Source organism: Lissotriton helveticus, chromosome 9 (genome assembly GCF_964261635.1).
Source record: "Lissotriton helveticus chromosome 9, aLisHel1.1, whole genome shotgun sequence".
Taxonomy (NCBI): Eukaryota; Metazoa; Chordata; class Amphibia; order Caudata; family Salamandridae; genus Lissotriton; species Lissotriton helveticus.
The window spans coordinates 598,394,129-598,421,290 of NC_136070.1; the positions used below are offsets into that span (position 1 = coordinate 598,394,129).

Below are 27,162 nucleotides of genomic sequence, written 5' to 3' on the forward strand. Positions count from 1 at the left end.
CACACAACTGGGTGTAGCTGACAGATGGGCTTTGTGCATTACTACTAGACAGCCACACACAATAAAGAGCTTAGGTGTGCCTTGATGGTCCAACACTGGCAGGATGGGAGGTCAGAGCTGTACCTAGACCTACTTACACTTGAGTAGTCTGTGTTCGGCTTCCACACACTGGGCTGCATATACCCCCTGTAGTCAGTCTGGAGCCAGAGCAGGGAAGGCAGGATGCCTGGGGATTTCAAAGGGAAACCTCTTGAAGCTTTTCTTCCACTTCAAAGTCACAACTGGGTATAAATACTGAACCTCAGACACCAACTCTTCAGTACACTTCTGAACCTGTGGATAACCTGCTAGGAAGAAGGGCTTATGTGTTGCTTAAGGACTGCCACTCTGATGGACTGCTGTCCTGCTGTATAACTGTCTTGCCATGCTGACCTACTGCCCTTTTGCCTGGGTGAGAAAGACTGGTGAGAAAGACTGGACTTGCATCTCTTGAACCCAGAACCTCAGAGTGACTCCAAGGGCTAGTTGACTGGCCTACTGACTTGAGCCTCAGGGACAGAAGGCTTCAACAACCTTTACCCAGCACCTGGACTCTGACATCTGTGATTCTAACATGCCAAGTGGTGTCACCCCAGTCCTAGACCCTTGGAAGTGAGTCTAACGTGCTCTGTCAGCCTCTGTGGAGCCGGCGGATTGAATACATTTCTTCTGCTGCGCAACCCTGAGTAGAACCATAGCTGCTACTGCGTGGATAGGAATCATTGCAAAGACCCGCATCGCAACCCATCGCCACATCGGAAACTTATTTGTGCGACTCATTCTTGCCGCAGACTTTAGCATCCATTGTCTATGGCCGCCTCAGTGATGAGGTTGGACTCTGCCTCTCAGCTCCTCAAAGCAGCGCATCGCCTCGTCTGCACAGCGCATCCTTGACTCTGGACTTCGCATCGCAAGCCCTTGTCGACAGGATCTTCAATGACTACACAAGACCTCACACCACAACCTCGTTGCATCTTGGAGCCAACGACACTCTCCCACTACGTGATGCATCTTCGACGCAGATCTTCACAACGCTCCGCAAACTAAGATTTAAGGTACTTTGCTCAGCAGGCCTAACCAGGTCCCTGTTGCCTGCCCGTACTCCATCACGATCAGCCTGGTTAGTTCCGGTCCGGCACGACCAACTATCCACAGTTAGCGCTTTACGCCATTTAGTGCTATTTTATCCAGTATTAGGGGTGTCTTTCATGGATTCACATGCCTGAATCATTCCCCGTCGTCGAGACGGGAGCCTCCGGTACATAAAAAAGTAATGTCCTATAGACATACATAGAGAAAATAGGCCTAAGGGCCTCCCCTTAGTAGCCTTTCTTAGTCCTTATGTAAAAAGGACCAAACTCTCCTAGTCAGCCAATCAGCTCCGACCTCCCTCTAGAACCTTCCTGGGAGGAGCCTCAGTCCCTCAGATTTTCTACCGCACGTTGTGCTAAGGGAGTCTCCTCTGAGCTCTGCTCAGATTCTGTGTTTTTTTCACTTAATTTGGCTTTTCTACTATGGATATCTTCAAATACATTCTTTATCTTCAAATACTTTCTTTAAAGAAGGTCTAACAAGGGAAAGAACGGAAGAATTCTGTTTGGAGCCTGCACTTCTTGTTCCAAGAGGTGGCTCTGCTCGGTTCCTCACACTCACAGACCAAAGGCTACAAGGTATGTTACTTTTTCAAGTGACTTTTGAAGGGTCGTGAACAGAGGCTGTTAATATGGTTAAGGCCAGAAAGGAGGTTATTTCTTTCTCCAGTTACTGCGATGAGGTGTTGCCCTCAAAGTCCAGGAGACCTCAATAGAGAATCTCCTCAGACTCATTCCTCAGGGTACCATCCTGAGAAGGCCCCAAAAAAGACCGCTATGGGGTCTTCCGGGCGCAGTCCTTCAAGGATCTCCCCACTCTGTGGGAAAGGAGAGTAAAGGACTTGCTTTGGAGAAATATCGGACAAAATAGACGACGTATGAGCCGTCTATATCCCCTCCTCTGGTCATAGGATCGTTCAGCAAGGCGTCGTCTATACCTCCTGAGGTACAGCCTAAGAAGCCATCGATGTCAAAACCATCATCATTACAATGAGAGCGTCGACGACGACGCGTCGACGACGCGTCGATGATGACGTCGACGACGAGACCATAGACGTCGACGGCGACACCGTCGACGTCGACGATTGGAGCGCCGAGAGCGTCGACGACGAGGACATCGACGTCGACGACGAGACCGTCGACGACACCATGGACGTCGACTTTGACACCGTCGACGACGGCGAGGACCGTCGACGACGGCGAGGACCGTCGACGTCAAGACCGTCTACGTCAAGACCGTCGCCGACGACGACGAGACCATCGACGACAGCCTCTCGGAACGAAGGCCTGTCTACGGTATCAATGATGGCTTCATCTACGAAGACTACTCGGCATATCTACGGCCTGTCTACGGTTTCGATGATGGCCTCATCTACGATGATGGCCTCATCTACAAAGGCGCATTTTCGTGGGCGCGTCTATGACAGCCTGTCTACGGCAGCCTGTCTACGGCGGCCTGTCTACAGCGTCTACAGGGCCTAGTCTACAGGGCCTAGTCTACGAGGACCTAGTCTACAATGGCCTAATCTATAGTCTACGATGGCCTAGTCTACTGGCCTACTCTATGGAGGCCTAATGATCGATGGCCTAGTCGTCTACGAAGGCCTAGTGCTCGATGGCCTAGTCCACGAGGTCCTAGTCTACGACGGCCTAGTCTATGACGGCCTCGTCTACAAGGGCTAGTCTAAGGAGTCGACTGCTCGCCTACGACACCCTGTCTACGGTATCGACGATAGCCTCATCTACGTAGGCTCATCTTCGAGGACTCGTCTACGGCGGCATAGTCATTGACGACATCGTCTATGACAGCCTGTCTGGTCGACCAGGGCCTTCTCTAAGATGGCCTAGCCTAAGATGGCCTCCTCTACGCGGGCCTCGTCTACGTGGGCCTCGTCTACGATGGCCTAGTCTACGAGGGACTCGTCTACGATAGCCTCGTCTAGGATGGTCTAGTCTATGATGACCTCATCTACGACGGACTCAGCTACGGAGGCTAGTCTACGACGGCGTCGACGGCCTTGTCTACGAGTAGTCTACGACGGCCTCATCTATGACTGCTCGTCTACGACGGCATGCTCTCTGACGGAGATCTTGTCGACGAACTCGTCAACGAAGGAGGAAATCCACCAAGTCTGTAATCTCTTTTAAGGGGGTATGGTCATCTATGACTGCGCGTCTACGATGGCATAGTCTATGACGGCAACCTCGTCGACGGATTCATCGACGAAGAAGGAACTCCACCACTTCTGGAATCTCTTCTAAGGTGGTATGGAGAGCTGCTCAACGTTTTAAGATCTCCATGACCTCTCAAGAACAGGCCTGCTTCTTGTACGTCTTCAAAGAACCCTACAAGAAGGCAGTAAGGTCAATACGGGTTATCCATTACCTATAGTCAGAAGAGGTAAGGGTCCGGTAGTACCCCTCCTCTGTATCACTGGTAATCCCTCCGTTGGAGAAGAAGTATAAGGCGCCAGATACAGCACCGGCGTGCTTAACAGGAACTTTCTAAGCCGGACTCCGTAGTGCCACAGGCGGCCTAGAAAAACTCCGGGGATCATTCGGCCCCGTTGTCACCTCCTCCTGATAAGGAGGGTCTAAGAGTGGACAACCTTACGAACAGGTTTTCCTCTGTGTACGTTCTAGCGCTCTTGGTACGCTAGCATGGAAAAATTGTGGGCACACTGGCCCCATACCAGCCGGAATTACCAGACTCATCCGAAGAGGAAGTTAGGTGGATTCCGCTAGAGGCGGTGCATTGGCGTTAAACCATAGACTGCGCGAGGAATATCGCTATGACAAGGTTCCGCAAGTGGCTGGACCAGCAGTCTTGCGGATCCAAGGAGGGCCCTTTCCGTCCTGAGGTGCAAACAACGTTTCTGGACAGGCCAGATGAGGGCCAGTCACTATTGGCACGAAAAGTTAACGAAACAGACAATGCGAGAGCTTTGGACACTCCTCAGTATATGAACCTGTCCTTTAGTACAAATGGAGGAAGAAGAAGGTCTTCCCTCAAAGGAAATTATCAATTCCAATCTTCCTGCTCTTCAGGCCAGAGTAGACCACAATGCCTTCAGTCGCCGACAATAGCAAAACAAGCACCCATCTTCTGAGAAATTGTCTTCTCATGGAACGGGCAGCGGAGATATCAAGATATACAGCTGCATCTACGTCTGGATTATGCTGTAGAAAGGAGCTATAGCGAGAGTTCCTCCTCCTCAAAGGAGCTATAGCGAGAGTACCTCCTCCTCATAAGGGAAAAGGGGCTTTTTTTGTTCCCGCTTCCTTTTTAAATCCAGAAAAAAGATAAGAGGAGGAAACCAACCTTGGGCTTCAGAGACTTCAACACCCTCCTAAAAGAGGCAGTTGTTTCGCATGGTAATCCATGAGGTCCAGCAAACAGGACGTTTACTTCCATATCCCACTTCACAGGAATCGCTAAAAGTACTTACGATTTGCAGTAGTGGGCAGACATTTACGGTTTCGCGTTCTGCCTTTCGAGCTCAAGTCTGCACCACACATATTCACGAAATACAGTTCCCTGGGAGCGACATAACTAGGACACCAAGTCTTTCGGTTTCTGAAGGACTGCCTGCTCAAGGCTTCATCCTTAAAAGACGTGTCCAGGTCTCCCAACGCCTGCTTTCAGTTTTCGATGCTTGGATCTCATCCTCAATCAGGAAAAATCGGTCCTGAAACCTTCTCACTACATCAGTTTCCTAGGTACATCAGTTTCCTAGGTATAACCCTGGCCACACGGTCAGCAAAGGTTTTCCCATCAGAGAGTGATAGTGTATCCTCCTGATTCCTCGCTCTCAACTACGAACGAGACCTCTACAAGAGGCGCTATCGAAGCAGTGGTTACAATCTACAAGGTCATCTTGCCACATAAAAGGGAATCCTCACATGGCCGGAGTCCTACAATGAGGAATATCCTCTCAAAAACTGTCTCAAGGCTTGTCACTCCTACTTCCGGCGGTTCCTCACGTCGTCACAAAATGCGGAAGGTAGTCTCCTATGGAGAAGACACTACATATCATTCTGCCTGAACTGCTGACGGTCTTCCTGGACCTTTAAGCTTGCCTACCAAGAATAAGACGAACAATGGGCTCACCGATGCGTTCAGCAGGCAGAAACCATTGTAACAGGGCGCTGGACCAACAAATCATTGGCCACATCTTCTCCAGATAAAACACACCGCAAATGGATCTCATTGCGACGTGAATGAAAGCCGAATGCCCACACTTCGGTAATTGGCTAGGGAATGCATCTCCAACCGCATGGCGCAATGTCTTTGCGTAGGCCTTTCCACCATTCCCGATGCTCCCATTGTCCTCAAGACAAGGTTGGTGGAGCCTTGTATTCTGATTTTAATAGACCCAATTGGGCCGAGGCGACATTGGTTCACAGAACTCCACCACCTATCCCTGTAGCCCGCCGATCCACCGGCGGCAGTATCTATCTCTGCTTCCTATGATCGATAATGCAGTTCGACATCAGGCCGCCGATCCACCGGCGGCAGTATCTATCTCTGCTTCCTATGATCGATAATGCAGTTCGACATCAGGGTCTGAAGTCTCTCTGGTTGGTCGCCTGACCCCTGAGTTCAGGGTTCCACAATCGGAATAATCCACAAGACTGAGTTCAGAGTTCCACAATCGGAATAATCCACAGGGCTGTAGACATTCTTGCCAGAGCAAGTGCGGATAGCACATGAACATATTCCCGGAAAGGGAAGCGCTTTGTGTCTGCGGGGTCGACCGCAGAAATATGCTTTTCTCCACATCACTGGTGCAAATATTGCCTTATCTATCCATTACAGTACACTTAACAGTGCTATCTCGTTATAAAAGAATTCAAACGAGCCCATCGCTCTGGTCAAGCGGGTTGATTAAGCAAGTTCTGAAACGTTTATATAGATCTTTCCCGCCAGTAAGGATGTTGCCACCTCCTGGCATCTCAATGTGGTTTTTACCAAGCTCATGAAACATCCGTTCAACCAGTACACGGAGCTGACCCAAAGTATGTCTCGTGAAAAATCCCCACTAAGAGTCAGTGGGCTACAGGCGGTTTTCTATCCAGAAGAGTGAGCGAGCTCCAAGCTCTGTCCATTCAGGAACCATACATGCAGTTCAGGAATGCTAGCATGGTGCTGAGACCGAACCCAAAATTCATTCCAAAGGTGCCTTCAGACTTTCATCTCAATGAGCCAATAATCCTTCAAACTTTCTTTGCGAACCCTTCAACCGCAGCAGGAAGGGCTCTACATTCTTTAGATCTCAAAGATGTCTCAGGTTCTACCTAGATAAGTCTAAGACTTTCAGAAACTCTTCACAACTGTTCGTGGCATACAGCAGACCAAGAATGGGCCTGTCCCTCACGAAACAAAGCATCTCAAGATGGATCTCATCAACGATTGCATTCTGCCATGACCAGGCCGGACGGCCTTTGACTGATCAGGTCACTGCACATTCCACCAGGGCGATGTCCACGTCAGCAGCACTCTTCGCGGGGGTGCCAATCTTGGACATTGGCAGAGCGGCGACCTGGAAGTCACCGCACACTTTCTCCAGCCACTACTGCCTGGATATCGAACTTCAGAAGGATATGGCAGTGGGTCAAGCGGTGCTTCGCCATCTCTTTCAGTGAGGTGAGCCTTCCTACATCCCGCCATCCAGGTATGCACATTCCTTGCTCTTGTGATACTATATGTGATGATATATGCATTGTCTAACATGACTGCAGAACTGATTTACATCACAAATGTGCATATCTGATTGCTAACTATTCTGATTCAGGCATGTGAATCCATGAAAGACACCCCTAATACTGGATAAGAAATGCGTTACTTACCTGTAACAGCAGTTATCCAGTATTGGTGTCTTTCATGGATTCACATGCAACCCTCCCGCCTCCCCGGGAAGGACTCACATCCCTCTCTGACAACATTACGCCTACCTAGCTGGGTGCGTACGAAAATCTGAGGGACTGAGGCTCCTCCCAGGAAGGTTCTAGAGGGAGGTCGGAGCTGATTGGCTGACTAGGAGAGTTTGGTCCTTTTTACATAAGGACTAAGAAAGGCTACTAAGGGGAGGCCCTTAGGCCTATTTTCTCTATGTATGTCTATAGGACATTACTTTTTTATGTACCGGAGGCTCCCGTCTCGACGACGGGGAATGATTCAGGCATGTGAATCCATGAAAGACACCAATACTGGATAACTGCTGTTACAGGTAAGTAACGCATTTCTTCACTATAAACTTTAACATTTAATATCTCCGATTCTATTAATTGGATTTTTGTCATTTTGGGCTTGTTTTATTTATTATAAATTACTCTATTTGTCTAAACTGGTCCTGTGCTCCTTTTGTGGGGTGTTTTCTTTCAGTGTGTGAAGTGCTGCACAAATAAATACTTTGCACATTGCCTCCGAGTTAATCCTAACTGCTCTATACCAAACTACGCATGGGTTGAGCACAGGTCAATTTATAGTTTGCTTGTGGCTTCATCCTAAGAATAATTGTGGTTGCTGCTTGAAAAAGATTTCACTTTCCTCAAACATAAACCGTATTCCTTACAATTACTTGATGCAGATTTCCACTCTTTCAAAAACCCAGCAGGTTTAGAATTATTTTTTGCCTTGTCTGGCAATACATCAATGAGCACTGTTTGGATAGTATGAGTAAAAAGGGAAAAACTCCCATTTTAACATCCATTAGAAGATTATTTTCTAGTGGCTTATAATTTAGTCTCGTGTTATGTGCCTTATATGGTGCACACATAAGTAAAAAGAGATAAATTGAATATGGAATCAGCACCCATCAAACAAATATTATGATCAGTCTTTTTTTGTCTTGAGTAAATTAAAGAAAAGGATTTCGTAATGAGCAGGTCCGGACTTCAGTGATTATCGTATTCAATTCTTTATTAGTCGATCCAAAACAGATAAAATCCAAATGTACATGTAATTTCCCTTTTAGCCAATGCGTTTCGTCTCAAAAACGAGACTTCTTCAGGGCTTGATATACTGTCTGTGCTAGTTCGAAAATGAAATAATTGCTCTTGTGTCAACATAGGGTTTACTATCCTGTCTTGTTCTCGCTGTGTCTCATATATGCGAAGAGAGGCAGTGTTAGGACCGTGGATGCTGTTTTTCGTTTCTGGCTACCATGCCTCTCTTCGCATTGTATGAGGAATCCTGTTTCAAACCTAGTTAGAAAATAGTGAAAAGCTTTGAGTTGTCGGGCGCGAGAGGGTTTTCATGGATCCACAAACAAAACAAGCATTGGCAAAGCCAGTAAATCTAGGTTGAATGTGCTAATACTTGTAGAAGAAGACGAGTAAACATTTTAGCAGTGAGGATCAGACAGCGGAGATGCAGTGAGATGTTAAAATAAAGTCCCTCACACATTGCAGTGCATGCACTCCATTGAAGACTGAAAGAAACACCCCAACAGCCAGCAGTATTAAACATGAAACACTCCTCTCTGCTTACCCTAGATGTGACTGACATAGTCTTAAGCCAATGGGTGAACGTGGATGGTTGAAAAGAGGTCAGTGGTTGAAATGGTCAGGAACACAGCCCACAATATGTATGTTGGAAACAGTAAATCTGTTAAGTCAGATGTACTGACAGACCCACACATAAAAAGGTAAAACCTTATTTGAACTATTGCACTCCAGTACATTGTAGCCTTGCACTATAAAATCCATATTTAAAGCATGATGTCCAATTATGGGAAAGAAAATTCGACAATGTTTTCCTGTACCCATTCGTGTCAATATAATAAAGTAATTAGGAAAGTTCTAGAACCAAGGAAAAATTCCAGTGGCCCCAATTTTCTGGGAACATTGTGTTTCACATTCAGGTTCTCCCTTTTTAGTTTAACAACCTGACTTACAATGACGGTTTTCAGAGCATCAAGAGCACACTCACGATTTCGTCACGAATCCCTTCATCAGACATGAGAACTGCATTTTGAAATAGAAATTGCATGTAAATAAATGTACTAAAATTTAAAAATAAGATCTTGTAGACAATAAAGTTTTTATTGTATGCTAAAAAGGCTAGCATGGAACCTTTAGGGTCTACTACGGTGTGCAGGGAAGTGTTTTTTGCATCTTTAACATATATTGTATTATTTACCACAGTTTACCAATTCCTTTATGAGGATTAAGTGGGGATTAAACAAACAAGGCCGGTGGTTGTAAGGGACATATTGGGGGATTCATTTCAGCTGTCCAGCACTTGTCTGCCTGCATCACATTTTCCAAATGCGAAGAATTTAGTTTTGGCATAGAGCTGTAGGCGTTATGCAGAATGCCATTGATGAAGACAGCAGCGTGCTGTATACTTTGTCAGTGGTGTGTTGTTTGCAGAGGCTGTGCATACGGCAGCTGGGCACACTGGATCTCTGCGTGACAGCTGCCTTTGTAACATGCCACGTACAAACACACAAATAATCATTAACTAGGGAACCGGCTTCTCCAGCGACTAGCTCCTGAGGCTACTTGTAGCTCTGCAGTTACCTGGTTGTAGCACTTTAGTCGGGCAGCCCAGCCTACTAAATTTGAAGCTTCTGCTCAGTTTGATTAATGTCCCAAAATTGAAATTGAGAAGAAAATGTGTGTATTTTCAGAACGCAATTGATTTTATTTGTTGAAAAACTGATTTTCAAAATATATTTAAAGATCAGATTTGAGCGGCAAATAATGCAATATTGCTAATATTATTACCTTGGTGACAGGGGCATTTTAGCTATGGTGGTCATGTATTGCCCATGTAGAGACATTCAAATTGAAAGACGCTTTTTAAGTCTAGCCTAGCAGCACTCGTGCTGCTCTGCGAGGCATGGTGTATTCAGTACATGGGCTTCAAGCCGTCTCATCACTTTTCTTTGTTTGTTAAAAAAAAATAATAATAATAATACTGAGCTTATAAAGCGCCTGGTTACACTTACCAGTGTGTCCCTGCGCTATAAGTGGTCTAAGCATCATCCGAACAGTAACCCTGGACAGGCAGCAATTAAGACTTTGGGAACAAAAAAAAAAAGTTTTAAGTTCCCTCCGGAACACCATCTCCGAAGTCTCCGCACGGAGCCTGACTGGAAGGGTGTTCCATCTACGGGCAGCCAGGGAACGGAAGGATCTTCCCCCCCATTCTAGCCCTGCTGAACCTGGGGACGTACATCAGGCCCGCACCCTGAGACCGCAAGGGCTGAGTAGGTGTATATGGTGTAAGCAGGTTGCGCAAAAAACCAGGGCCCTTCCCCTAAACGATCCTATGGCTGAAACTGGATACGTTCCTTGATGGGAAGCCAATGCAATGCCTCCAAGGCCCTTGTAGAGGAAGCTCTCCTGGGCAGCAGCAGCACCAGACGCACGGCAGCATTCTGGATACGCTGCAGTCTCTGGAGACACCTAGCATTTGCTCCCAAATAGAGGGCATTCCCATAGTCCAGCCAGGAAGTGACCAGGGCATGGACCAGGGCCCTCCTAGCTGACCTGGGGAGCAAATCGAGTGTCTTTCTCAGACAGCGGAGAATACCAAAACGCATCCCGGCAACACGCTGGGTGTGATAATCAAAAGAGATTTTGGAGTCAATCCAAATGCCGAGGTTCTTAACCTGATCCTTAGGAGTGGGTAGGGGGCCCAGAGTGTGAGGCCACCAAGCCGAGGTCCAAACAGAGCAACAATTAGCACCTCCGTTTGGTCCCCATTCAATCTGAGGCAGTTGTTGGACATCCATCCTGCCAGATCCTGAAGGCAAGATGCAAATCTGCTGGCTGCGTGCTCAGCCGGTTGTGTCAGAGCCACAACTAGCTGAGTATCGTCGGCATAAGTTACCACCTCCACTCCATACTGTTCGGTTATTGAGGCCACAGGCGCCACATAAAGATTGAACAGGGTAGGGCTGAGACTAGAACCCTGGGGAACCCCTTGCTTAAGGTCAAAGGCCTCTGACCTATGAGGACCCTGCTCAACATAAAAGCTACGGTCATGAAGGAAAGATTCCAACCATGTCCATGCCTTCCCAGTCACTCCACCCCTCCTCAGACACTGCAGCAAGGTGTGATGTGCCACAGTGCCGGGTGCCTTTCTAAGTTCCTTACTTTTGAATCGTAAATCCTGCCCATTTGTCCCTCATTTTGGTCTGTCGGTCCCTCCCATAGCAGCTAGCCCTGTTACAGGGCTTATTTTACTTCTCTCTATTTCAGTTTGTTTTGCGCACTATTTTTTCCTATTTCCTGACTTATGTTCTCGAAATGTTGCAAACAAGAGCAGCTGACCAGTGTTACTGTTTTCCCCCCCCACCCACCTTTTCTCCTCGTTCTCCTCTTCGCACCCTAGCTTTCACTTATGATCTCCAGAGTTTGGGTCACTGAGTTGAGCAGTCCCAAAGTTAAAATGTTATAAATTTGACTTTACTCGCTAGCTCCCTTTCACCCAGTCTTTCCTTTTTAGTATTAATTATGTTTCACTTGCTCGGAGCTCCGTTGCTAAATTTCTGTCAAACGGGCTGTAAATATTGTTCTTTATCTGATCACAAATGTGGCAACAGTGTCTCTGTTCTCAGATATAATCCCCCTTTTAATCCTCTAGGCAGTGCTGCAGCTGTGTGTCTGGTCCCAGTGGTAATTCCTCATTATTAGTCCTCTAGCTAGTGCTACTAGCTGCTTCTCTTGTCCCAGTGGCAATTCCTCATTCTTGGTCCTCTAGGCAGAGCAGCAGCTGCATCTCTGTTCCCAGTGGTAATTTCTCATTCTAAGTTCTCTAAAAAGTGCTGCTAGCTGCTTCTCTGGTCCTAGTGGTAATTCTTCATTCATAGCTCTCTAGTCAGTGCTGCAAGCTGCTTTTCTGGTCCTGCTGTAGTTCCTCATTCTAAGTCCTCTAGGTAGTGATGCTAGCTGCTCCTCTGGTCCCGTCAGTAATTTATCATTCCAAGTTCTCAAGATAGTGCTGCTAGCTGCTTTACTCTGATCCCGTCTGTAATTCCTCATTCTATGTTCTCTAGACAGTGCTGCTAGCTGCTTCTCTGCTCTCACCAGTAATTCCTCATTCTAAGTCCTCTACACAGTGCTACAGTTACTTTTCTGGTCCTGTCAGTATTTTTCACATTTTATGTCGTACAGGCAGTGCTGCATCTGTCTCTCTGTTACCAGGGTTAATTCCTCTCATTCTAAGTCCTCTAGACAGTGCTGCTAGCTGTGTCTCTGGTCCCAGTGGTAATTTCTCATTCTTAGCCCTCTAGCCAGTGCTGCTAGCTGCTTCTCTGGCCCCATCAGTAATTCCTTATTCTAAGTCCTCTAGGCAGTGCTGCTACTCTGGTTCCAGTAGTAATTCCTCATTCTAAATCCTCTAGGCAGTGCTGCAGCTGTGTCTCTAGTCCCAGAGGCGATTTCTCAATCTTAGCCCTCTGACCAGTGCTGCATCTCCTTCTCTGGTACCGTCGGTAACTCCTTATTCTTAGTCCTCTAGGCAGTGGTGCTGCTGTGTCTCTGTTCCCAGTGGTAATTCCTCATTATTAGTCTTCTAGCCAGTGCTGCTAGCTGCTTCTCTGGTCCCAGTGGCAATTTCCTCATTCTTAGTCCTGTAGACAGTGCTGCAGCTGCGTCTCTGCTCCCAGTAGTAATTCCTCATTCTTAGTCCCCTAGCCAGTTCTGCCAGCTGCTTCTCTGGTCCCAGTTGTAATTCCTCATTCTTAGTCCTCTGGACAGTGCGGCAGCGGCTTCTCTGGTCCCAGTGGTACATCCTCCTTCTTAGTCCTCCAGCCAGTGCTCCTAGCTGCTTCTCTGGTTCCGTCGGTAATTTCTCATTCTAAGTCCTCTAGGCAGTGCCGCTAGCTGCTCCTCTGGTCTCAGCGGTAATTCCTCAGTCTAAGTCATCTAGGCAGTGCTGCAGCTGTGTCTGTGTTCCCAGTGGTAATTCCTCATTATTAGTCTTCTAGCCAGTGCTGCAGGTGAGTCTCTGGTCCCGTCGGTAATCCCTCATTCTAAGTCCTCTAGGCAGTGGTGCTAGGTCCTTCTCTGGTACCATCAATAATTCCTCATTCTAAGTCCTCTAGCAAGTGCCGCTAGCTGCTCCTCTGGTCTCAGCGGTAATTCCTCATTCTAAGTCCTCTACACAGTGCTGCAGCTGCTTCTCCGGTCACATTTTAAGTTGTATAGGTAATGCTGCTAACTGCTTCTCTTGTCTCAGTGGTAATTCCTCATTCTTATTCCTCTAGAAAGTGCTGCTAGTTGCTTATCTAGTGCCAGCGTAATTCCTTCTTCTTAGTCCTTTAGACAGAGCTGCAGCTTCTCTGCTCCTAGTGGTAATTTCTCATTCTCAGGCCTCTAGGCAGTGCTGCCAGCTGCTTCTCTGTGCCCGGCCGGTAATTCCTCATTCTAAATTATCAAGACAATGCTGCTAGCTGCTTCTTTGGGCTCATCTGTGATTCCTCTTTCGAAGTCCTCTACACAGTGAGGAAGCTGCTTCTCTGGTACTGTCAGTAATTCTCTCATTATTAGCCCTCTAGGCAGTGCCGCAACTGTGTCTCTGGTCCCTTTGGTAATTCCTCATTCTAAGTTCTCTAGACAGTGCTGCAGCTGTTAGACCTATTGCATTGCATTGCACATGCTTGTTAAATTACTGCTGAGAACCATGCTTGATGCACTGAGGTGATTACTGGTGGGAATCTTGCATGGGGTGGCCGTCATTGTAATCTTGTCTGCTGTGGCCCCTGGTAGAACACCAAGTGTATTAGTAGCCAGGGATGTTTTCATTCAACAGGAGTAGCTCTTAATATGGAGAAGGGCGGAGGCCCACTCTTTAGAGTCATTTACCTTAGTCAAATTGCAGTAATGTCTTTGAGAAATAGAACCACATGGATTTTAAATGCAATTTTTAATTGAGAACCTAAAACTATAGTGTGTATTAAACTCCCACAGGATCAAGGACTTAATGAACTTTTTTTCTGCGCCCTTCGTTAATTGCAGCATTAAGAGTGCCGGTTTTATTCTAGCCAGCTTTTATTCTCTGCTTGCGGTAAGAGCAGACAAAGGAATACAGTACCATCAGATTATTAAATATGCTTCCATCCTATGATGTAGAGTCCCTCGGGCTGCCCATTACCTCTGATTACAATAACAAATGTGTGCCTCAAAAAGAATGACATCCATACGAAGCATATTGTACCTAGCAGACATATTCACTCCACTCAGCAAATAATCGCCCAACAAGCGGGCCCTGTTCATGTGCTTGGTTCCTGGCATAGCTGTCCATGCTACCAGAAGGTGTGCTTATGAGTATATCTGCTCTTGCTCCCAGGAGGCATGCTTGTAAGTATATCTGCTCATGCTTCGATGTATATCGGCCCATGCTCCCAGAAAGCATAGTTGAGAGTATATCAGCCCATGCTCCCAGACAGCATGTTTCAGAGTGTGTCTGCCCATGCTCCCAGAAGGTAAGTTTCTGAGCATATCTGCTCATGCTCCCAGAAGGCATACTTCTATGAATATCTGCACATGCTCCCAGGAAGCATGCTTCAGAGTGATTATGCCCATACTCCTAGAAGGCACGCTTCTATGTATATCTGCAAATGCTCCCGGGAAGCATGGTTCAGAGTGTATATGCCCATGCTTCCAAAAGGCATGCTTGCGGGTATATCTGCTCATACTTCCAGACGGCATGCTTCTGAGTGTATGCCCATGCTTCCAAAAGCATACTTGGGAGTATTTCTACCCATGCTTACAGAATGCATGCATACTTCCAGAAGGCACGTTTCTGAGTATACCTGCCCATGCTTCCAGAAGGCATGCTTCTGAGTATATCTGCCTATGCTCCCAAAGGGCATGCTTCCGAGTATATCTGTCCATGCTTACAGAAGGCATGCTTCCTTGTATATCTGCCGATGCTCACAGAAAGCATGCTTTCGAGTATATCAGCCTATGCTCCCAGAAGGCATGTATCCGAGGATATCTGTCCATGCATACAGCAGGCATGCTTCCCTGTATATCTGCCCATGCTTCCAGAAGGCATGCTTCTGAATGTATCTGCTCATGCTCCCAGAAGGCAAGCTTCTGTGTGTATATGCCCATGCTTCCAAAAGCATGCTTGGGAGTATTTCTACCCCTGCTTCCAGAAAGCATGCATACTCCCAGAAGGCACTTTTCCGAGTGTACCTGCCCATTCTTCCATAAGGCATGCTTCTGGGTATATCTGCCTATGCTCCCTAGAGGGCATGTATCCGAGTATATCTGTCCATGCTTACAGCAGGCATGCTTCTCTGTATATCAGCCCATGCTCCCAGAAGGCATGCTTCTGAATGTATCTGCCCATGCTCCCAGAAGTCATGTATCCAAGTAGATCTGTCCATGCTTACAGAAGGCATGCTTCCTTGTATATCTGCCGATGCTCACAGAAAGCATGCTTCCGAGTATATCTGCCCATGCTCATAGAAGGCATGCTTTCGAGTATATCAGCCTATGCTCCCAGAAGGCATATATCTGAGTATATCTGCCCATGCTTCTAGAAGGCATGCCTGTGAGTATAGCTGCCCATGCTCCCTGAACTCACTTCTTGGCACAACTGAAACACTCCAACCGCCTTCTCGTTCAGGAAAATGAAATCTTAACTTGATTTGCAACTTCAACTGGGCCGTTAAACATGGGTGCCATGCTGCAGGATCTTTAAACACGCCAAATAATAATAAACATTATCATGAAACCCAGCTAAATAATAACCAAGGTGACAACATACATTGTTTTCTCATGAAAATTCCTGTCTACGAGCTATGGCTTTCCATTGTCTGGGCCACTGATCCTTCTAAAAAAGGTTTTTGCAACCAAAGTAGCATTATGCATGCCCTATTGCAGCCTGGAGATGGCCCTTGCTTCCTGCCACCTGTACCCCTCTGTATCTTAATGTCCACTTTGAGTATCCGCTTCTCATATTTATTGTGTGCAGTGTTACCTCACAAAAAGTGGCCTTTAAATTCTGGATGCCCGTTACAGCTCTCGTAGGGATTTCCAGAGGCTTTCTTTCTCTCCTGAAGGGAAGGGTGAATTTGTCTCCACCAGGCTTCTTTGAATCCAAGTATGGCTGCATTTTCGCTTTCAGTTGGTTCAGAAGCCCCAGTGTAGGATGGACGCTTACCACAGACTTGAGATATGAAGGTGACATGAAAAATCACTGATTAACGATTTACTAATCTCTTACTCATCCTTCGTCGATATAGGTATGTAAAATGCTGCTGCTGGACCCTAACTAAAGGAATACAAGGTGCGTGAAAATATAGCCGTTTCACCCACCCTTGTTCCTATACAGAATTGACATCTTTCAATACATATTCCAGATTCCTTCTTTGCATCACTGTGGTTGCAACAGCTGTCCCAGGGCATCACTGGATGCCAGACCGCTTTGGTTGACATAATGAAAGGGAACCCCCAACTGCTCCTTCTCCCTTTTTCATTGAAGTGCAGCTGACCTTTTCTTCACATCAATTGTTGAAGAATGGCAGGTGGTGGGCGAAAGTCAACTTGTGAAAACAAAATAACTAAGGGGGGGAGAAATTCTAACGTCACCAGTGGAATTGGGCAAAGCGTGTAACTTTTTTCAGACTTGCAGAAGTAGTGCACCACGCATGGAGGCGAATTTTTCCATATTTTCTTTTAGGGAAAATTCTTCCATATTGATCCCGCCAACAACCTTTTTTTTGTTTATATTTCTTCCAGACCTGTTCTCATTCTATTGTGTTCTATTATACAGCGAAGTTAGCAGCTTTAAAACTAACGTTTGGAGTTTCTTTCGACAAACTTCAAGCATTTTAAGCCACGCCTCGAAGTAACTTGGAGTTTGTAAACTTGCAAATAGAAAAGAGCATATCAGTACAGACTCCTGTCAAAATAGTTAAGATTTTTTATATGCATTTGGAAGAAAAATATTTAATATTTGCCATTGTGCAGCATGGCTATCAGTTTGCAAATGTACATTTGCATTAATTGGAGAGCAGTTTTAAGGAAATTGCCTCATCATTTAAGGGCTTGATCTGTGCTTAAACAGATAGCATTTAAGCTTGAAGAATAGGACTGAACAGGTATAGTGCTTTGTCTGCTCTTATTTTTAGGTCTGGTCTTTGAGGCAGATTTAAATATGTCACCAGACTATTGTTTTTAAAACAAATCATACATAATAGACACACTTTGAGGGGATTTTGGATGAGGGCTTCATCCATTGGTCTGTTAAATTGTAGTTCACATTTTGCTTTTCCCACCACAAAATACAGCATGGGGCAATGGGCCTGCCCACTTATACCCATTGGCTCCCTTCACTTTGAGTGACTGTACAAAAACTGAATATTGCTCTAATCCACCTAATAATAGTTATCTTCTCCAACTGCAAAAAGGCTTTAAAGTGTGATTTATGTTTTATGTATATTAACCTTTAAATACCAACCTTTCATTTGCCTGCACCTCCGATGCCCAGTTAGATCTCCATTTATTTGTCGTCCTCCTTTTGAAGTTAATGAGTGTTTAAGTAACACTGTAGATGCTTGTGACTTGAGTGCTTGGTTATATAGAGATTTATTCTGGTCTCATTCACAAATAAAAACACATGGCACAATTGAAAGCTTTCATATTTAAAAACATAATTAGTGAAACCGCCACATAAGTGAGGGTATTTAAATATAAATGTTGCATGTGCCAGCCAATTTTAGGTTTTCTTTTCTTTTTTGTGGCATATACTTATAATAGAAAATAACGAATCAACCATTGCACAATTTGCCAGGACGAGAACTATTGGCTTAGCCTATGTTTATTTAAACACGGGGGACTGTAGTCTGTATTTAATATATAAACTTTGTGATGATGTGCTTTTTTTCTGTTCTCCAATGAGTCGACTGTCATTTTTTTGTTTCCAGTGGTGCAATATGCAATTTGCTTTCAAATTTGCACACCGGGTGCAAGTAGCGCACTTTGTATTTCTCTCGAGTGTGTTATATTACATCTTGCACACACAAACAGAATCAGTGGAAAAATGCTTGCCAAAATAACACCCTTGAGTGATTTCATTGTTTTTAGTTTTTTTATTCTGTTTCAATTGGTTTTTTAATTTCCCATGCTTTTATAGACCCAAATCCATTTTGCTACATATCTAACCTGCAGTTGGCTCCATTACTAAAACACATAACATGCAAAAATGGTTTGAGGCTTAACAGGTCTTTCAACTTCTCCTACTGTTATTTTTCTTTCACTACTTTCTGTTTCCGACCTGTAAAAACATTTGACTGTTTATTATTTTTGACTCCGAATGAATGGGTACATTGTCTTCAAACAATGACACTTCCCTCCGCTGTTTTTACTTGTGTGAAATGCATACATTTTGGACATACCAAATGCCTAGTATGCATTTATTGTCTTCTTTATAACTCTCAGACCTGCACATAGTCGAGATGTGGTGCTAGTTGTGTAAGAGGGTAGTAAGATGAAACTCCTCTCACTTTCACAAAATATAGACACCAGTAAAATATATAAACTGACCTCTGCTCTCGACGAGCAGTTCAGTTAGTTTACACGTGGCCACTCTCCCTTACGTCACTAGTCAGACCACTCACTCATTCCAGCTTTTTTGTATGTCATCCAAATTTCCCCCCTGGCTTCCACCTCGCGTTAAGTCGTTCAGTGACCCCAAATGCCTTTCAAGATCACCAGTGAGCGAAGCCCCCAAGGCACCTCTACTTTTTCACTCAGAATAGATTAGATTTTTGCCCACAAAGATAGCCTCACAGCCCAGCAACAACGCTACAGACCACACCGACTCTCCATTGATGAGCTTTGATCTTTCTGGTCCTCGTGTGGACCACTCAATGATTCAGCAGTCTTATATCATATTAGTCATCATCAGGAGCAGTTTGAATGTCTTCAGGGTACTGAAGATCACCAGGCCTGCTATCACATCATTCTTCGTCTGTGCTTCCGAGGATCCAAGAGGCATGCTAGGGAGTTATATAGTGCCCTCTAGTTGGGGTGGGGGCCTCCTGACTATATGCTATGTTGTCTCGCTTCATGATTTCCATGGGAATGAGAGTCTGACTTTTCCACTCCAAGGGACCTTCTCACAGTCTTTCTATTAACCCCATGCGCGCTGCGGGTTTTCCCGCTGTGCGCTGACTTTTGCGAAAAGCCGCGGTTCATGACGAGCGCAGCTCGTCATGAGCGTACGACAGGCGTAACTCATGACGAGCTGAGCTCGTCATGAGCGTGGAAGGGGTTAAAGACGGGAGTATTTCTGATCCTCAGGGTAGGTTAGATTTCCACAACTCGATCCACTGCCCTTCATCTAGCAGCCTTCCTGGCACCACTTCGGCTTCCATGGAGTTTGTACAGACCTCAGCGCCTCAAACTAAACCACTTGAACAGAGTGTCGCCCATATTACATGGCACAGTGATTGCTATATTTTGCTGTGTAATGGTGAGTTTATAGGAGGCCTTTTCTGTGGCACAGCACCAAAGCCATAATTATTGGTATTGCTAAGTTAGATTGTACTAAGGTCTACCATTAATGCATTTTTACAAGGTTTTCCTCTCAGAAGGAGTTATAATATGTTGATGTTGATGTTGTGCTTTTTTTAGTTGTCTTTTTTGCTCCATCTACTTGAGAGTATTTTGTACCGTAAAACGTGTGTTTGATGATGCTTTCTTCAGCATTCAAAGACAACAGGCACAGGTTCAGAGTAAGGATCCGTGCAAATATACGGGCCATGGTTCGATTTATTGCAGCGGAAAGTCCACCAGACAGGTGTAATTTTCTACCATTATAAGTGGAGGAGAGACGGGAAAATGGTCGATTCCTTGTGATTGTCAGGACAATACCATTCAGAAATGTTGGGAACACCAACAAAATCATAACGTTGTGGGCATTAATTAATAATACCAACAACATTCTTAATATTAACAGAGCATGTTCAAAGAAAGAAATTTTAATGTTGTTGAGGGGGGAAATCATTTATGCAATTGGACAAATGTTTCAAATTTGAAGTTAGAAAGGAGAATAGAAATAAATATCGATGTGGACATTTCAACTTACTTTTGACTGCCACTTTCCTGCTCCGCCAAAGCCCTGTTGTGTACTCCTGCTAGGTCTGTGGGTTTCCAAAAATTTGTAAATTATGTAAATCGTAGACATACGCATTTGCTAGCGTGGATTAACTAATATTTTTGCTTTTTTATATTGACATGGCGAGTATTTTATTTGCATTCTATGTAAAGCAGTTGCGTGCAATTTTCCTGTATATTCCAATAAAAGCTTGATGCAAAAAATCTGGCACTTTTTACAAGCAGCGTTATTAAAGCTTAAAGATATTCAGCAGGTTTAACTCAAATTTCTATTTTAAATACGTGGAGATTGATAAGGTCAACCACCTTCTCTTGTGTCTCTGCAAGGTGAAGGTATTTTCAAATACTTTTTTTATTGGTCAAATTGAAGTATGTTTGTAATTCTTTAAACAAGCATTTGCAATGCAATTGGTCTCGTCTTTGGGACCTTATACATATTTAGCTATGCAGCACATTAGCCTGGGTGCTGAAACATCTACTGTTGTTTAACATGGAGGGAAAGAAAGCACCAAACTGCGTGACATGCCAGGTATGGGACCACATGGAGAGAAATATTGCCTTTCAGCTGGAAATGGTATAGTCCAAACCTCTGTTTTTTAATATAAAATCAGGGCCTTCTGTGGTCATATCACTGAAAATAAAAGATTTGAAAAAAATATTATTGTCTACGGGTGCTCGTGGTAGACAATTTCTATGGACTGGAATCTAGAGAATGCTAAAGTGATTCTGGTATTTTGCTGACCTCTGCTGGTCTTTTCTATCACGAAAGTTAAATAGAGGCAGTTGCCATAAAAAATAAAGTCCCTCAGCAGAAAGCAATTCTGGTATTTTACTGACCTCTACTGGTGGTTTTCTATCAAGACAGTTGAATAGAGGCAGTTGAACAGGAAAAAAAGTCCTTAAGCGGAAGCAGACAAGTCCTAGGGATGATCTCCAGAGCCCACAAAGTGCATACACATAGAAGTATATACTAAAGTACATATAAGAGGTCTTGAATGCTCGACCTAAAAATCAAATGATGCCCTTTTGGTAGTGGATATTAAGAGATTTGGTCTGTATAGCTCTTTGTCTTTCTATCTCTCTCTTTATATATCTTCCAGCTGGCCCGTCGACCTTAACTGATGAGCATTGAGTTTTGTTTTTAATGTCACATTTTATATTAGCTTTTTCCTACTTGGAGTGAACTTTAGCGTCTTTTACTAATTGAATATTTGGAGTGCTGTCATGGTATGGGCACACTGTGTAGACTGACTAACACAAACCTGTTAAGAGTGTATTGAATGGAGCCATGACCCACTGAACCTTGTGATCTCACCAGCTGTTTTTTCAAGGAACAAAAATTCAATAATACATATGATAATTCATAACAAAAACACAAAGAAAAACCTACTAATGCTATTCTTGGAAAGCAATTCCCTTCTTAAATTAGCTTCAAAGAGAAATATTTATATTGGAAACTGCTAGAAATGGTGAACTATTGGTTGTGTAAATGTTTGACCAATTTCCAATCAAGTTATAGCGCAACACTGCAACTGTACCATGTCAGCTGTTTTGGGCTGTGCAGCTGGCCATGTATTAGTAACCTCAAACAGAAAAGGTTTTCCATTCACTTATTGCTGTTACAAGCAATTGGCATATTGGTAAGATGAGAATTTCTGTGATTTATTTTCTTTTAAGGTTGTTGCCCACCAGGTAGGACTATCTGGTGTGCTTAATTCAGGATACATGATCAATCTTCCTCATGAACACATTTTTAAAAGTGAACATCTCGCCATAGATCCTGTTTGTGACTGGCCTAGGAGGGTTGTGATTTATTGAGGAGATACCGTTTGACCAAGAGTGTCCAGACCTTTTTTGAGTAAAAGGACAAAGGGCTGTCACCCACTCAAGTTTCCATGTTAGGACAATCCCCTATCTGCTCAACTGAATAGGTAAGAATTCAAAAACCGTTCTTTCGTACCTTGCTCTTAACTACGTGCCAAGCCCCACCACCACCAGAGAGCTCCCCAAATAACATTTTATTATTTAGGATGAGGAGGGTGGCTGAAGCAAACCACATTGCTCGGGTTAGGGCCCCACTTACTTTTACCCAAAAATCTGTTAATTACGATCCTCCAGTTCTGCCGCTTTTTAGTTTAAAAATGCTAAGTTGGAAAGGCAGACTTACCAGAATTTACATAAATCCTACTGCCTCTTTATGAATAAGCATAGATTGTGTTCTACAATGAGTGTCAGGCAGGTTTTGGATATTATACATCAATCTGTATTGCGTTGCACTCACTTTTTACTATGGTATACATTAATAATTAAACATGTAAATGGTAGTGTATATATTGACGGGGCATCTTGTTTTATGGAAAGGAGTTGGTGCCCTGTTTTACTGTTAGCTACTAAAATAAGGATACAATGATGCCCTTGTGTTGCATAGAGTCCGCTGGATTACTCTAGGCCCTCTTCGAACATGGTGTTTTATTCATTCTCATTGCTGCTTGAGGTGTTTGATGCACTATGATTTAGTCAAGTTAGACTATAACTTGTTCTTTACGACTAGATCTTCAACCTTTAGGCACATACATTTTCCCTGCCTTATTCAGTTTCAGATTGGCTTCTTCTTGTAAAAATGATACATCAGAACAATTATCTTTAAGGCTGCTCCATAAATTTAGACCCCAGGGCCCCTTCTCTCCATCCATGTATTAGATTTGAAATCCATCGACATTGAAAACTTTGCTTCCATATAATTAATCTTATGTTAGGAGCAACTTGTTAGTTTTTTATGCATTCTCAGAGGGATCCCAGGAGTACTGCTGGAAGTCTGAGCCAGTCATACATTTCTCCAAGTTCATCAATACATAATATTTTATCATGCAGGTTTTCCTTTTCCTCCAGCTGGACATTCTGCATGCATTAATGTGATTTAAATGTACATCTGCCTAAGTTAATCAACCCCATAAAAATGAGTATTCCCTCCGCATTCATTACCTGAAAACGTGCTTACCTTTGATTGTAGTAGATTTATGTGTAGTTACAATTTGGTATGACAATGACATGAATTTCCCCATGCTTATGGGTATCCAACTGCTTCTGTAGGTCAGTCACCCTACAAACAACCAAAATTCTGCCTCTAACCTTAAATGTATGAGTGCCGTAGTTCCTCCATACTGGTGGAATTTCTGCATATAAACTTCTCCTCCATCTACCTAGAAAGGCCCACAGGCGGAGTGAGATTCGATGGGAGTCGGAACCCAACTCTACGGGCTTGATGTTTGACTGGGACACTATTCATACCACAGCTTTCTCGAACAAAGTCTCTCTAATATTATCCCAAACCAAATACATGTTGTTAAACAGAACGTACTGGACGCCAGATCAGCTTTTTAAACTCCACCTGAGAGATAGCCCTAAGTGTTGGAACTGTGACTCGGTTGTAGGGGATTTGGCCCATATGCTTTTTAATTGTCCCTCCCTGAAAACGTATTGGGAGAAAAATTTTGATCGCATAGAACGTATTTTCAGTTTCAAACCTGCAAGGGAATTTGTTTGTCCTACTGGGTGTCCTAAACCCGAACCTAGTCAATGCATGTGACCGCCAATTGCTTGACCTTATGCTCACCCTGGCCTGTAAAGTAGTCTTATGTAAATGGAAGAGCGCCTCTGAGGTGTCCTTTAAGATATGGCAAGAATGGTTATCCTTTCTAAGAGGAGCTGACAACCCTGTGCTGCATTCCTCCCCATGGCGCGCATCCCATAAGAAGCTTTGGAAATCTCTTGATGCTTCATCATTTTCATTTGATCCTCTGTGATGTGCTATGGTTATGTGTAATATTCTGTAGCAAAGTGGAGTTTACTTATTATATACTTTGTAATGTAAATTGATGTGGCACAAGGGTGAAATCACCATCCCTAACGGAACTCATTTCGAATGAGTACACGGAATGTTGGACACAAATGGAAATTGGAAATCCAGGGACCTGGACAAGGACATTGTATATGCAGCATTGTATATGTAGCACTCGTTTTAGATTCGGACTTCACATTCGGACCTCATGGTATGAGTTTTTATGTAAACCACAAAACTGTGTATTACCCTGCCTTTATTTGCTATGATTTTGTTATGATCTTGTATGTAATTCATTTCATGTTTCGGAGACCTTGTGTCTTTTACTTTACATTTTCTTTCTTTCTTCCTTTTCCTTCATTTCTTTCAATAAAAATGATTTGAATACAAAAAAAAGACATCTTCTTAAAAAGGAAATTCAACTTGTCCCTATTTTGTACTTTAGTGTTATTTTCCACATCTAATCTCAGTTTAGGTTGCTTAGTGTGTTGTGACTAGAATAGTGCTTTTCATGCAACTTTAATGGGAATAGTAATGTTTTGACTTTTAGAAAAAAAGTTATGATCATTATTAAGAAACTATCCTCCAGTTATGTACTTTGACTTAGTCCGATATTTTTGTGTTACCATTACAGGAAACTGGTTAATATGGGTTTTCTTATTTATGCTTGCAGAGGAAAACATTGTTGGCTCTGGAGAAAGAGGATGAAGATGAAAGAAATAAAACAATTGAAAGTTTAAAGACTGCACTGAGGACGAAACCAATGAGGTAATTTTTAAACCACCTTTTTTCCTAATGAAGAGCATTAGTCATTCTAATATACATGATGTCCATTAAGCTATTGGGGTTAAGAACAAAAATTGTTGTTTCTCAAATGCTTTCCCCATCAGAATGTTAACTATTTACTTTAGTTGAGTACATTTGATTCAGACATTTAGTAGGATTTTCGAACAACATGCAAACACACATTACTGGTCACTGATCCCTACATACACAGACATCAACAGATATCCTAAGGCTAATTAAGACTTTAATTAAATGTTTAAGAGACCCCCGTTTTCTTTAATAGGTAATAACCACTCTTTTGTTCAAAAAGCCTTTGCAGGCAAATGAGGTTTCTTTTTTTCTGCAACCAAGTGGTCAGAATTGAAGGCAGCATTGCCACTAGAAAGTGGTCAAATATAAAATGCGGACCCCGATAAAAGAGGTAATGCTATCAAGGAAGACAATTTTGAAGTTTACGTTTTGAGACCTATTTACCATGACCCAAAAAAGAGTCTTGTCAAATCATTAAAAACAATGCTTGACTTTCAAGCAGCAGTTGGAATAACGTTGGCCACAAACCTTTCCGAATTCTATTAAAGCCTCTTCTAAAACTTTCTGAATTGAAATATTGGGCACTAAGGTTTTTTCAACAAATGTAGCACTGAGCTGTAAGATTAGGAATCATTGAAACTGCTCTGGACAACATGTGGAAAAACCTTTGGTTTGGAAACCTGACTTGCAAATTGGTATTCAATTGAGATGTTGAGGACAAAGTGACAGAGGGTGATGCAGAAGGGGGGAGGGATTGTACATTCAGAATGGCACATCATCTCAATTACGGAAACCCAACTTCTATGTGTGAAACTAGTTGGTGATATAATTTATGCTGTACAAACACACCTCCGGATTCCATAATGTTTAACTATTTTGGACCCAAGCTGTACTTCAACGGTCTTTTACAAAATTTTTCGGTGCAGTTATGGGGTGCCCTCACATTTAACTTACTTTCATTATAATTAATTTCTAAATTTGTGTCTTCATAGTACCAAACCATAGTACCAAACACAACGTTTGGGTATTCATTTGGTTAAAATAATTGTTTTGTGATGGAAATGGAGTTGAGAAACTCAAACTGTACATTTTTAAATGTACACCCCTACATACTTCTATGTAAGGTCCGTTTAGGGATTAATACAATAATGTCACCATTAATCATAGAATTGCCATCAGGCCAAATATTGTTTCTGGACACACACAAAAAGTATGAAGAGAGGTGCATTTGTAGCTTATGATGACCTCATATTTTGATCTTGTTTTCTGTTTGATAGGTTTGTGACTAGGTTCATGGATTTGGATGGCTTGCCCTGCATTCTAAACTTTCTGCAAACCATGGACTATGAGACGTCAGAGTCTCGAATACATACCTCTCTCATCGGATGCATAAAGGCTCTGATGAATAACTCTCAGGGACGGGCCCATGTTTTAGCTCATTCAGCGAGCATTAACGTCATCGCTCAGAGTTTGAGCACGGAAAACATAAAGACTAAAGTGGCAGTGCTGGAAATCCTGGGCGCTGTGTGCCTGGTTCCTGGTGGTCACAAGAAGGTGCTGGAGTCTATGCTGCACTACCAGAAGTACGCAAGCGAGCGGACACGCTTTCAGGTACTGCACACTGTACTCTATTGTCAAATTCTTCTTTCTTTTCACTTAGCGCTAGACGGTCTATAATCTGGTGTCTTGGCATATCTTTGCTATTCATGTTTTCCCACAAGGATAATGCTTTTGTTTACTTTAAATAAACATTGACTGCAAGGAGCAGCACAGTCTTTTTTTGTCTGTTTTCTGTAACATTGTGAGTGGTAAGTGAAATGCACATAGCGTAAAACTCAGTTTTTCCTATTTAATACCCGAGTCCCCGACGTGAACTTTCAGCATGGTAACCACATATCTGTGAGTTGAGGGGGTTCAGAATGGAGCATCAGAGAAGGATTAAGCCCTACTATGTATGCTTGTTCATTGTTGTTAGAAACTAGAACCACGAACTTTGATAGAATGTCACATTACCATTATTTTCTTGGTAACAAATTATGCAACATCTTGAAGGAAAATAGTGAACAATACAGTAATGTTTCTAATGTACTTTGATTACATTCACAGACTGTTCAAGCAAAGTACCCCAGAAGTGATGGTCCTGATAGTAAAGCATATTATTGGTTTGGCATCTCATGTCACTGCAGTTTAAATACTCTTTTAATTACACCATTCAGCATTAGTAAGGGCCTTCTCAAGTCTGCAAATGAGGGACTGTGAGATGACGCTTTCCCGCACTGAGTGTGC

At 43.6% G+C, this 27,162-nt stretch overlaps 1 protein-coding gene across 4 annotated transcripts in view; it reads left to right on the plus strand.

Annotated features, from left to right (window-relative positions):
* Positions 1 to 27,162, plus strand: part of DAAM1 (dishevelled associated activator of morphogenesis 1) — a 652,790-nt gene that overhangs the window by 476,634 nt on the left and 148,994 nt on the right. For all 4 annotated transcript variants that reach the window (XM_078660609.1, XM_078660607.1, XM_078660610.1 and 1 more), the window contains 2 exons: positions 24,734 to 24,828; positions 26,154 to 26,487. In XM_078660609.1, the coding sequence (XP_078516735.1) occupies positions 24,734 to 24,828; positions 26,154 to 26,487 (429 nt within the window). The remainder of the gene's footprint in view (positions 1 to 24,733; positions 24,829 to 26,153; positions 26,488 to 27,162) is intronic.